The sequence below is a fragment of the Phasianus colchicus genome, chromosome 18, assembly GCF_987193195.1.
Source record: "Phasianus colchicus chromosome 18, bPhaCol1.hap1.1, whole genome shotgun sequence".
NCBI lineage: Eukaryota > Metazoa > Chordata > Aves > Galliformes > Phasianidae > Phasianus > Phasianus colchicus.
In genome coordinates, this window is record NC_143453.1 from 6,528,122 (window position 1) to 6,540,435 (window position 12,314).

Sequence of the window (12,314 nt, forward strand, 5' to 3'; positions counted from 1 at the left end):
ACAGAGCTCGTTTCTAACCTCAGTGAAGCACAAATGAGGGAGCAAGCTAACGGCAGGATGTTTCTTTCTGAGCTTCTCCTTAATCGCAGAGCTCTGGCTCGCTGATTTTTGCATCCTTTGTTCCATGTGACACCGTGCCCATAGCTGTGTGCTTGTTTGTGGGCGCAGCTCTGAGCTGAGCTCCCTGCAGCAGCGTTGTTTGCATTCATTCTTCACCCCCTGCTCTGTCTCTCTGTACAAATAAAAGAGAAGTAAACACTGCAGGACTCCTTTATTTATTCATGGATGTTCAGCTGTAGCTGTGTGAAAGGCCAAGCAGCCCCACGTCCCAGCTGTGAGCTTACTGCTTGCAGGACAAGGGAGGAGAATGAGCAAAAGGATTTCCAAACGAAGCACATCGTGAGTTACCATGGAACATAACCCAGCTCCAAAACAACAGCCCAAGAGCCCCTGCTTTGTCTCACTTCCAAACAGCACAAAAAGAGAGCCACAACTTACAGGCCTTTAGGTGCTGCTACTTAGAAGTTACTCATAGGTTCAGAACAAGGATGCAGCTCTTTGTAACTGAGGTTCTGCTTTCCCACATAATCCTAAAGTCTGGTCAGGGAACCAAAATTGACAGGCTTTATTTTTGGACAGCAGTGTTAATATGAACATACAGTGCAACTCACTCCTGCTTTTTTCCTATCTGTTACTCCCAAGAAGGTGCATACAGAACTGACCAAGAGCACTGAAGCCTCAACACCAGCCCACCTTTAATTTGCTGAAGACAGTTCACTGATCCCCTTTTTTTTTTTCCTTCTCATCTTTGAGATCCTCACTAGGAAAAGCAAAGTCAGATAGCACTCTTACAAAGGTAACAGCACTCTTTATTTCCGCTGGAGGAAAAAAAAAACAACAAACAAAACCAACACAACTTCATCTTTTAACCCATAATGTTGTCAAGAGCTCAATGCAAGGCTTATTCCCTTTTCTGCAACCCAGAAAAAGTCACAGTAATCCTCTTTTCAAAGAAAGATGCAGTTCCAACACAGCCCCTCTGCCCCCATGCAAAGAGTTGCATTCCCCATTCCTGCAGCCACCAGGAAGCTATGGAGGGTTGCAAGCTGCAAAGTTAAGCATGATGCAGATAGACACTGAATTTTAATTGCCAAAAGAAAGATGGATAATTGGTTTAAAAATGAAGTTCTAAGCTACCAACCATCTCCCTGGTTGTGTCGTAGTGACTTTAAAGGAGTTAACAGTTGGCTGCACAGAGCTGCCCTGGTTTGCTCAAGAAGTGCAGGGTTAGGCAGCAAGATGACAGCATACGTACCATAGGTTCTCACAGCACTGCAAGCAGGGACTGAGCAATATTGCTGATGTTTGACTGCTGTAAGGCCTTCCTGTGGGCGTACATCATTGTGTACGTGTGGAGTGCACTTGAGAGTCACAGTGTGAGTACTGTAAACACTGACAGAAGTGCAAGTAGAATAGCTACAACTCTATTGTAGGAGGAAAGACCTGAGGAAAGCTGTTAAAACCTATTTCTGAATTGTAATGATACCATTTCAAGGAGGGCAGTCATCTTGGCTTGGTTTAAAAATCAATAAAAAGATTCAGATAAAAAAAGTATGTATTCACATGAAGGATAAGCGTTTGAATTTTAAAAAGCAACACACATTTTCCCTTTCAGATGACAGGATTAAAACTGATCTTCCAATAAGTATACATTAAAATCTCAACTGACTTTTCTCCTGTTTGAATTCAGCAGCAGCCACACGCATGCACACGCACACAGTGATCTCAAGAAGCACCTGGATCTATCACTTATTTCCTTGCTGCCCTCTGACTATGGGAACGAGCTGGTGTTGAATCAGTGCAGAAAGTGCTACTTTAGGAGAATGGTCCCACTTGAGGAGCTAAAATTGTACTGGCTGCTTGGTTTGTCTGATTTCAGAAAGCGCTAGTTTAATCTCATGCTTGGATTAGCTGTTCAAGTATAAAACTATCCCTTGTAAGCAGGAGCGTATGATAAAAGTCTCAGTGACTGGAGAAGAAATAATCATGTATAAACAAAACTGAGAGCATCTGTCAGCATGAAAACTACTGTATGTATGTGAATGCATAGAGATACCTTCCACGTAAGAACTGGAAGAAACAAACACAATGGCTTTGAATTATTCCGAAGTGACTACACAGATGAGTATTTCTTTGGTAAGTAATGAAGAAGTTTCCCTTCTGAACTCCTCATAAATCAGGTCTTTAAACTCCAACGCAACCCTAAAGCCTGGTGCTAAGCAAGCCTTCCACCTGCTCTTCAATAAAAATGTTTAGGTAAAAGAATGTCACAGCTAAGGCCGCACAGCTGGGCAGTTAAACACAGAATGCCCAGTTACTGAATCTCCCTCAAAAAATAATAAAACAATTTAAAAAAACATCAGCTGTTGTAGCTGATATTACAATGACAATGAAGAAGGCAGGTGAAATGTTTACTTAAGCAATCCAGGAGTGGTCTTCAGCCTGAGAGCTCTGAAAGCCTCCAGCTTTGCACAGCTTTGGTCATCCTTATTTTAAGAGTTATTTTTCCACAAGAGAAAGCTGTAGAACTTGCTGCAGCTCTGCATCTTCCTCCTCACGGCGCTGCCTCTCTCGCTCTTCCTGCTCTCAGACAGACAGCTCCATGGCAAGCTGCAAGTCTTTCTCAAAACTAGAAGGCTCGTTAGGGCTGCTGCACTGTGAATTACCTGTGCTCGTTAGATAGCTCTCCTGCAGCGCCCTGGAGAAAGCAGAAAGACAGAACTTTGAGAAGGAGAAGAGATGGAGCTTCTCTCATGTTTCCTGCAAGGATCCACTCTAACAACTTAGGTTCAGTCTGCAAGCCTGAATCACAATCTTACAGGGCAGAAAGCAGCTCTCAATGTAAGACAGCAGTACTAACGGCCATATGTAAAACTTGTTCTTCTAGGGTTCCTCAGGAATATACCAACCCAGAGGGGCCAAACTCATAGCTCTAATAGCAGAACAAAAAGGCTGTGTAATATGAGAAAAATCAGTTACATGTGCAGGTCAATTCTGGAGCTGAGCTAAAGGGACATACTATACAGACTAGTGAGGCCCAGCCTGGAGCTCTGGCTTGTTGGGAAAAAAAGTAAAATTTGAAGCAGCACAGCAAGACAGACCTTGAATTCTGTGCATCTGCCACCTGTCTTCAGAAAAAAAAAATGGTTCATCTACTGTTGGACATTCTTTGGTCTATTATGCATGACTTGACAGAAAAATAATTAGTTACCTCTGATACTGTATATTGAAGTCCTGTGAATATGCAACTGCTCCATTGGAATGTGCCCCCACTTCCTAGAAATTGAAGAAAGAATTTGATAGATTGACAGTGCAACTCACTCTTATTTCTTCTTCAGAATAAATTACTCTATTTTTCTCCTCTGAGGTTCTTGGAAAATCCATCCTTCGTGGCACTTTGTACATAACAGCTAATTTAGAGATAGAGCTATTGCTGCGCATTTCCTGTCAAGTTTTCCTGACAGATCTGCACTGAGCAGATTGCAGCACACTTACTTTGTTTCCACTGGATTCCAACAGACTCTGCTGAATAGCAAACTGCATAATCTCGTTATCTTCATCGTGCACATGTATGTTCCTACCATCATCTTGGACATGGTAAGATTTAGGGATCTCAAACACTGACTGGTCAACCTCAAAATTAGCACCTATAGAAGCAAAATATAGTTAAAAACATGGCACAGTATATTTTTGCAAGTTGTTAATAGAGAAAATCCAATGGATGTTCATACGTGATTAACTCCAACAATGCAGATAAGCCACCTGGCTACATGTAGCCAGAGGCTCTGGCAAACAACCATGGCAGTAAGATGCAGTACAGTCTTAGGTAAGGTAGCTGAACCCTGACAGAACCACAGTGGAAGAAAAAGGGTGGAAGAGATAAATACTCCAGTAGCTCTGACTTCTCTGGGGTTATTTGCAATGGATATAGAAGCTCTTCTACTCCACAAACAGAAACACAAAGAGATGCTATCATTGCATTCTTCCACTCCTCACCTGAATCCCCCTGTACACCTCCACCTGCTTGTGATGACGTTCTCTCAGCTGTCCTGCAGCTGTTGACATTTTCAAATGTAATTCGAGCATTCAGAACATGAAATAAGGGAATTTCTATTAAAAAAAAAAACAAAATCTGTATCAGAAAGAGAAGGCTGTCATTCATTTTCACACCTGCAGTCACACAATCTCATAATCTATAAGCAGTGTATCACAACAACAAAGTGAACCACAACTCAGATCACCAAGAACTTGTCCTTAGTCTTTGTCACTCTGCCTCTACATCTCATGAGGTTATTTAAAAAAAAAAAAAAGATTTGCCAAACCAAACACATTGAAACCACAAGGAAAGGGCCAGAAACAGCTCATTCTTATTAAGTTACACCATCTTTAAAATCATGCTTCTATACTGGTCATTGAGAATTTGGACCCCATGTTCCCAGACATAAATAGCATACATCTTGGTTCTCATGTTCTCATTGTTAACCATTACCAATTTTGACAGGGAATCCTGGTGGAAATTCCAGAGTGATGAAATCCCTTAGTCTGGCAAAATGAGCACTAGTTCTGGCCATCAGATCAATGATTGGAGTTACTTGCTCCACAAGGGACAAGGGAAACTCTTCACTCATCCACAAGGTTGCTTTAAATCTGAAAGGATAAGTTTATAAAAGCATCTTAAGTATACAGTTATGGAAACTGAAAAAACAAAATACATAATACTTCCACCTGCTTATACAAAGAGCAATAGTTACTGCTTTGAGAAATCAAACCATACTCTTGCTCAGGCTAGAGACAAACCATAGGAGTTCCCTGACACCTTGCACTAGGGAAGGGTCAGGTATTTGAGAAGTTACAGCACTAGAACTAAGAATTAGTCCACAGCTGATTACTTCAAGATGCCTCTTTTAATTAACACTGCAAGGAGAGTGAAACTGTACTGGATGTTTGTAAAATACAGTTTTCAGAGGTTAGAGGACTGGCAAGAGACAAATTGGAAATAGTTAGAAGTTTTATTTCTCACTTCTGCGTTCGAATGGTGACTTCTTTGGGTCTTCCTATATCTCTGCCTTTCAAATCAAATTCTGGATCAAAGTATTCCTCTGGAGTAATAGCAGTGGGATTGTTACTTGTGGCATACTCTGTCGTCTTCACTGCACTCTACACAGCAAGAGAGAAAGAGACCAAAAGAAGTACAAAACAAGCAGTATATACCCCTTATGAAGGAGCTCATTATCTCTTTTAGCAGCTAGAAAATCTGTATCTGCTTTGTTTAAAAGCGTCCAGATTGAAGGTGGTTTCTAAAGCCATACTGGGACCACTAACAACCCATTCCAGAAGGAAAAAAAAGCACAGGACACAATGCTGATACAGAATTACTAAGTGTTTCTGATACCACATTACTATCATCTCCCACCCAAGGATCCTGCTGGTCTGTGAGCACAGCTCCCAGATTATCCATAGGCTGGCACTAAGAATGCCTTGCTTAGGTTTAACCATTGCTGCTCACATCCCAGCTCTTGTTTTGCTATAGGATTCTACATCTTTTTTGTGGGAGCATTCAAAAAGGAAGCATATACTACTAATGCAGGGACATTTGAGGGTTTAGAATAAATAAAGATCTCCCCAGGGAAAATTCAAACCTCATTATCTGAGTTGCTGCAGAGCTAAGGAAATAGGAAGAGATTCCATGTGCATACAGCTATCAATACAGACTTCCGTGCCACAGGGTCCTGTTGTGAGGTCAGACACTCACCTGAGCACCATACTCATGCTCCACTGTACCCAGAAATGATTCCAAGGGGCTTCTGTCAGCTTTAGACAACATGAAAAACAACTTAGCAGCAAAATTCTATACACAGTAAGCTAATAAGCTATGCTTCTAGAGTACAGCAAGCCAGTCACAGTTAAGAGGAAGCCCATGTTCCCTATAAGCTTCAACAGGCAAGCCCAGGACCAAAAGGTGACAGAATAAGATGGATACAAGATCCAGAATAGAGGCAAGGATTTCCAGATGTCTCTATCATCAGATCACTATTATTCACAGTGCCTCCCCTAGTGACCCCCAGAGCAAGGCAAGGTATCCATGAGGCCATCTTTTACTCCAGTTTAAACATTAGAAAGGCTTGTGGAACCAGAAATGAACAGAAAGCCTAAGAAAACAAAGTCCAGATGAGCCTTTAAAGCTGGCCAAAACAAAGTAAAGGTATGAATGTGTTAAAAAAAAAAAAAAGGCATTAGAGAGCCAAAAGGTTGTATTTAATTTCAGTGATCCTATAGGAAAACTACCTTTGTATCTTTTCTTTTCCTCTTCTGTTAAGTGTTCCGTTCTGATTTTTGTGACTATATTTACATTGTTTGCCATGTACACCTTTAGAAGAAGAACAGAAGGACAAGAATCACCACATGTTACAAAACTAACATTGCCTCCAAGAGAGCCATAAATACGAGCCTAAGACAGAATAAAGCAACACAGATCTGCTTTTCACTGACAAGATCTTAATCCTTAACATATCAGCAATCAACTGGAAATGCTGCACTTGGATTTCCTACTCCCTTTGGAATAATGAAAACCCACGTACCATTTTCTTGACAGCTCCCTGCTTAAGGCTGAAGCTGTACAGCCACCTGCTGGGCAAGCAGATAAAACAGAAACACCACAAATCAACCAAGGTGGTACTTGAATTAGTGCTACCATCAGCAGCTTTCTTGCTGCCATCAGTTGTACTTCCTTGCAATACTGTTACTAGAAGGTGCCCATGGTTCCTCCTCTTTTAACAGTGAAGGAATGACAACACAAGAATGAACGCAATTCTGTTTTTTGGAAGGCAGTTCTAACAGTTACACTGAATCTTTTTTCCTTCTTCTCTTGAAATGCTTTGATCCTCATCCTCCCCCAGAGCTCCTGGGGATGTGCCATAGGCACCACCCCCTCCTCACATAAGTTCAGCACCCTTGAAGATCCTCACTACTACCCTGTTCTGTAACACAATAAAGCCCTCGATATCTTAGAACCTAAAATATTCAAGAAATAAAGGCAAAACACAACAACATTTCAGTTAGCTGTGAGACCCCTTAGCTGTATAGAACAGGCCTTACCTTTGCTTCATAACCATTTACACCTTCTGCTTTTTCAGTCCTCCAAACCCAGAATCCAGATGTGGTTCTGCCAAAAAGTGAACACAAGTATCCAAACTGTTGAACTTCTACACAACACATGGTCCATTTCTTCCCCAAAATGCTTTGAACAAATGATATTTGACAAGTTATTTGTTTATTAACCCAGACAAAAGCAGGTCAATGCGTCCTTGTGCACACACACCATGACAGCACTAAGAAAGTCATGCTGCTCCCGTTCTTCAGCTCATGGAAGAAGTCCAGAGGTTTAGCCACAGATTTTAGATTCAGATGTGGACACTTGAGCCACAGAGGAAGGAAGCAATCTACTGTAAGTTATTTAGTCCAGCATCCAGCTCTCAGTGCTGAGTTTGACTTCAAAAGTAATCTGACACTGCAGTTTGGGAACCAGTGCTAGTATTTCTGTCTAAGAAGTCTTTGTCTCTGCATGTGTAGATGCTGTAGCAAATATGGCTCACTGAACATCACATGGGCTAATCCTGGGAAGCTCTAAGGAAGTGCTAGGTATACAGGATAAAGAAACTGCATATATACATCTCACTTGGAAGGTATGACCATCAATAGGCTTGCAGTGTTGATTTATAAGAGAAACTTTGTACCTTACCTTTCAAAAGCAATATTTTTTGTATCAAGGCACGTGTTGATAATTGGAGATGTAAGGCGTCTTTCCACTTCTCTTCTTTTTGGTGTCATAGATCCCAGTGTCAAACGTTCCATGTGTTGGGAAATCTCAAAACGTTCCGTGGTAACAAACTTATCATCGTGGTTAATCTCAATTAGTTCTGCCCAACCTTCAGCATCTGTTGGAACAGTACCTCATTTTAAAAGGCAAACAACATACCAGTAGTGCTCCACAATGTAATATGCTGCATACCAAATCAGGGTAGAAGCTAGTTTGTTGTGTTTTGCACTCACCAGAGTTGGAACTACATTTAAAATTGCATTTTATTTGGAGGCAAGAGAATCAAAGGGGGAAAGCATGTAAAAATTTGATGCAGAATTTTTGCCCTATGATTAAATGTTGACCTCAGATTTACACAAAACAAAGAAATCAAGCCGCCGTGTTAAAATACAGAATACCATCTTCAAGACATTCATGGAAACATGCACAAAACTTGCTTAGAATTCAGTACTTAGCCTCAACAGATCTTCTGAGCAAAAATAGGGTTTCTCATGGTGGTTTATCCAGCATTTGGCAATCAACACTGCAGACACGGTAAGCAAACACATACCTTCTCCCTTGAAGATCAGGCTGCGCCTTCCCCTCTCCCAGCTCATGTTTTCAAATCCCAGCAATGTGATATCAACTCTCAATTTGGCACCACTTTTCCAGATGCGACAGACATCACTTGGACAAACTCTAGAAACTAGTGGAACTACAAAAGCAAGCAACACATAAATAGAAAATACTCAAGAAACTAAGCACGTGGGAAAACTGAACTCTAGAAGTGCTATTTGTGATACACGAATTACTCAGTACTGTGATCATTATCCCACAGGAAACAAGACAACAGCCCTCTTTAGCTTTCAGAGCAATCAGCTAAGGGGCAAAACCCATTATTTTAAAGATTAACGTGAAAAGGAATGAGACATCAGTTCAGACTAAAACGTGAAATGGGCTAAAACCAATCCCAGTCTGATAGATGGCTGCTTGGAAAATGAAGTCAGCCATAAGTCCAAGCATTCATTCCTTTAAAAGTAAAGCAGATACTTCCAAAAAGTCTGTGCAGTCACCAACAACCAAAGACAGGCAGGCAAGACACTGAGAAAAGTCTTCAGTGACTGACAATGGTTAAAGTCTTAATTAAAAACAAAAAACAACCCCACAAACAGAGTGGAAACAAAGAACAATTGTGATACAGAAACACAAAGGATTATTCTGAGAGGTGATGGTAAGTATTCCGGGGAGCAGGGAATAACAATGCCAGTAAGTCTCTCCCTTTGCATAGCTTTTGTGACAATGGTGGGAGTGAGTCCTTTTGTCCATTGCTTAGAAGTACCAACAATCAGGATTCTTACCCCAGCTAGTGAACTCCCATTTCATTTCCACATAAAAGTCAGGAGTCTGAGGAAAAAAAAAAAGACCCTATGAACACTTCACAAAACAGTATTGATTTAACATTCAGCACAGCATTTCCCCATGAGTTTTAGATAAAGGAAAACTCAAAAACAAACAGAGCCTTGGTCTAACAAGCATATAATACTTCAGTCTGCTGTTACTTTGTAACGTGCGATTCTTCTTTATGTTATTACAGATGCAGCAGCACCTTAACGACCACTTTTGAACACTGAAGTTCATGACTACAGATTTCAAAATAAGGTCAGGGAAAGAGTCTCCACCTCGCACAGGCCTATGCAATATGTGAATTGAAAGGAAAGAATAAGTTGCCCAAATTCAAATTAACTGGACTCTGATCTGTTTGTCTTATTTCAGTTTACTCAACTGAACAACTGCAATCAGACTTAGAGTCTGGAGTCGACTAAATAAGCACCTCATTAATCTTCTGGAGTAATTCAGGGACTCCTCCAAGCGTCCTGGAGGTCTGCTGATAGTCTCGGTGCTGCAGAATCATATGCACCATCTCTGGATCTCCTGTGCTGATAGCCTCATGTAAAACTGAAAGAAATCCAAGCGCGAGATGGTTTCACTTTGCTTTCTGAGCAAAATGCACAATGCAGAATCAGTCAAAGTACAGCACCTGCAACTGAGAAGTACTAACACACCATTTCTGTTTTTACAATTGTCCTTACCTGTCCATCCCTGTGCATTCTCTTTAGTTACATCTGCCTTGTGCTGAAGCAGGACTTTGGCAGATTCTATGTAACCCAAGGAAACAGCAAGATGCAGCAAGGTCCGGCCCCGGGGATCACGTTGATCAACATCCTGTTGAGTATCCAAGAGATAAGTAATGCTGACGTTGCTCTAGCAAATGCAGTTAACCACAATGCACTGAGAAGAGTTCACATAAAGCTTGTTGAAAATAACCTAGGAGTCCACGTTCCCTATATATGCCCACACAGCTCACACTACGTAGTCACTCTGTTTGCAAACACTGCTGTGCTGCCCTTCTGCCCTCAGTATGCTGCAATTTTACTTCCCAACAAAATAAAAAGAGAAGCAGGACGGGGCCCAGAAACTGGTATCACCATAAAACACAACTGAGCTCCCAGTGATGCTTCTCATTTCTCTTCCTGTAATTATTTCCCCTTCTGAAGCAGTCCCTTTTAGGAAAAGACAGTTCTGTGGTCACTGAAGCACACACAGTTAACAGCTCGAGAGAGATCACTGGAGGATTCAATGTACAGCATAACAGGAAGGGGAAAAGAGGGGAAAAGAAACAAAAACAACTCAACAGGTGAATCAACACCAATCTTGTGTAGCACTTTTTGAGAGCATAGAAGCAAATGGTAAGTTACAAGGCATCCATTTTACTGACACACAGAGCACAATGAAGAGCGAATGCATTTCGTACAAGTCACTAAAAATAAAAAACTACACAAGCATAAATATCCAAAACATGCAAGCACAACATACTCATACCTTACATATCTTTCACTATTAGCTTAGAGATTTGAAACAGAAGAGCATCTATAACTAAAGGAAAAGGGGAAAGTCAATAGCAGAACAGGAAAGTTATTATGCAAGTTAACGCGGTTATCTGACAGCATCAAGTTTGAAAGATCACACACAATGGGGGAAGCTTCATTTTAAAGCATTCTTTTCTCACTTCTGTTCTGGAATACCAATGCATCTGCTTCCCCACTTCCTACAACTCCAATGCTAATTGCATTAATGTGGGAAGGACCTCTGCTAACCAGTAAACCACTATTCCACCCCTCCTTGCCATACCCAGTGCAGCTGGCAAAGTGCCTTTTGATTCCTTCACGTGCCCCTCTGCCAGCAAGAAGCTTATCCCAAGGAAGCAGGAGGAAACAGATCTTTGGAATACTTTAGAAGGGAAAACATAATATTTAAGAGCAGATAAAGTAAGAGATGGACACGTCCCATCTCAACATGCTGCTCATTGCCTCACAGTGAGGAGTACTTGAGGGAGGGAGGAGCTCCCACAGGTGTGGATGCTCACTTAGCCCCAGTCTCACAAAGACAAGCAGCACAAGGATCCTTATCTGATTAAGAATGTCCACACATCAAAACGTTACTGCAATAGAAATAAACTGAAGCAGTGTGCCAGCAAGGTTAAAGACTCTGTTAAGGATTTAAGATTAAGTGAATTAGATGAAAACTAGCTGCATTCCAAAGATTCTCCTTCAAAAATCAGGAGAGGTGCATGCTCTCAGCAAGCATTAGTAAGTTGTGGAGCACTGTTAGAACTGCAGATGGCAATCACCAGTCAGGAGTAGCACAGCCCAACTTGGGATCGTGTCCCTGTGGTGCCAGGCAGAATGCAATGAGTGTGTTCTGCTCCCAAATGATTCCCCCCCCACCTCAGTGTGCACCTGAGCCTTTTCACAGCGCCTCAGCACAAAGGATACTTCAGCCTGAGCTCTGCTGCAGCATTTCACACTGTTATTCCCTTACGTCATTACTATTTCTCCCTCAGCCATCCCAAAGAGGGAACAGCTTTGTATTTTTCTACTCTACAGCATAAAACAATGAGTCTATTTTTTTTTTTTTTTTTAAACAGAGATGCTGAGAACACTCTAGCCAGTATAAAACTGCTGCCTCTAAGCACTGCTGGTCCTCAGCAAGCCACAGCCTGCCCTCATCACCAGCAGCAATAGCTCTGCTGCACTCTGATTTTCCATTAAGCTAAGCTTAATGGAAGCTTGCTGCTTATTTACACAGAAAAACAATGAAAGTCCATCACATCCCTATACCTTCTTACCTCACTCCCAAACCCACAAACAGACGCAGAAGGAGAACAGTCCCACCAGCCTGGCACAGACCCGGGGCACAGCCGAGGCTCTCTCTGCCCAGGAGGGCAGCAGTTACCTGTTCTTGCAGCTCTTCATCCAGCCGCCGATACTCATTGTTCCACACCAGGACGTGCAGGGGGAACGCACTGCTGGCCCTGCCGGGGGAACTCATCATGCCACACACCTGCAGGAGCGGGGGAAGCGGGCAGCCTGCCCTCACTGCCCCCCGCTTTGTTCAGTGG

At 42.0% G+C, this 12,314-nt stretch overlaps 1 protein-coding gene across 1 annotated transcript; it reads right to left on the reverse strand.

Moving 5' to 3' along the window:
* Window positions 1-848: 848 nt before the first annotated feature.
* ANKRD13A (ankyrin repeat domain 13A) lies at window positions 849-12,256 on the reverse strand. Its single transcript, XM_031592431.2, has 15 exons — window positions 12,149-12,256; window positions 9,946-10,078; window positions 9,687-9,811; window positions 9,214-9,259; window positions 8,427-8,570; window positions 7,799-7,994; window positions 7,156-7,222; window positions 6,346-6,427; window positions 5,813-5,871; window positions 5,081-5,217; window positions 4,550-4,707; window positions 4,057-4,170; window positions 3,556-3,707; window positions 3,272-3,336; window positions 849-2,758 (listed from the first exon to the last, which is right to left on the reverse strand). The coding sequence occupies exons 1-15, from the start codon at window positions 12,245-12,247 to the stop codon at window positions 2,647-2,649; spliced, it is 1,689 nt and encodes a 562-aa protein (XP_031448291.2). The 5' UTR covers window positions 12,248-12,256; the 3' UTR covers window positions 849-2,646.
* Window positions 12,257-12,314: the final 58 nt, after the last annotated feature.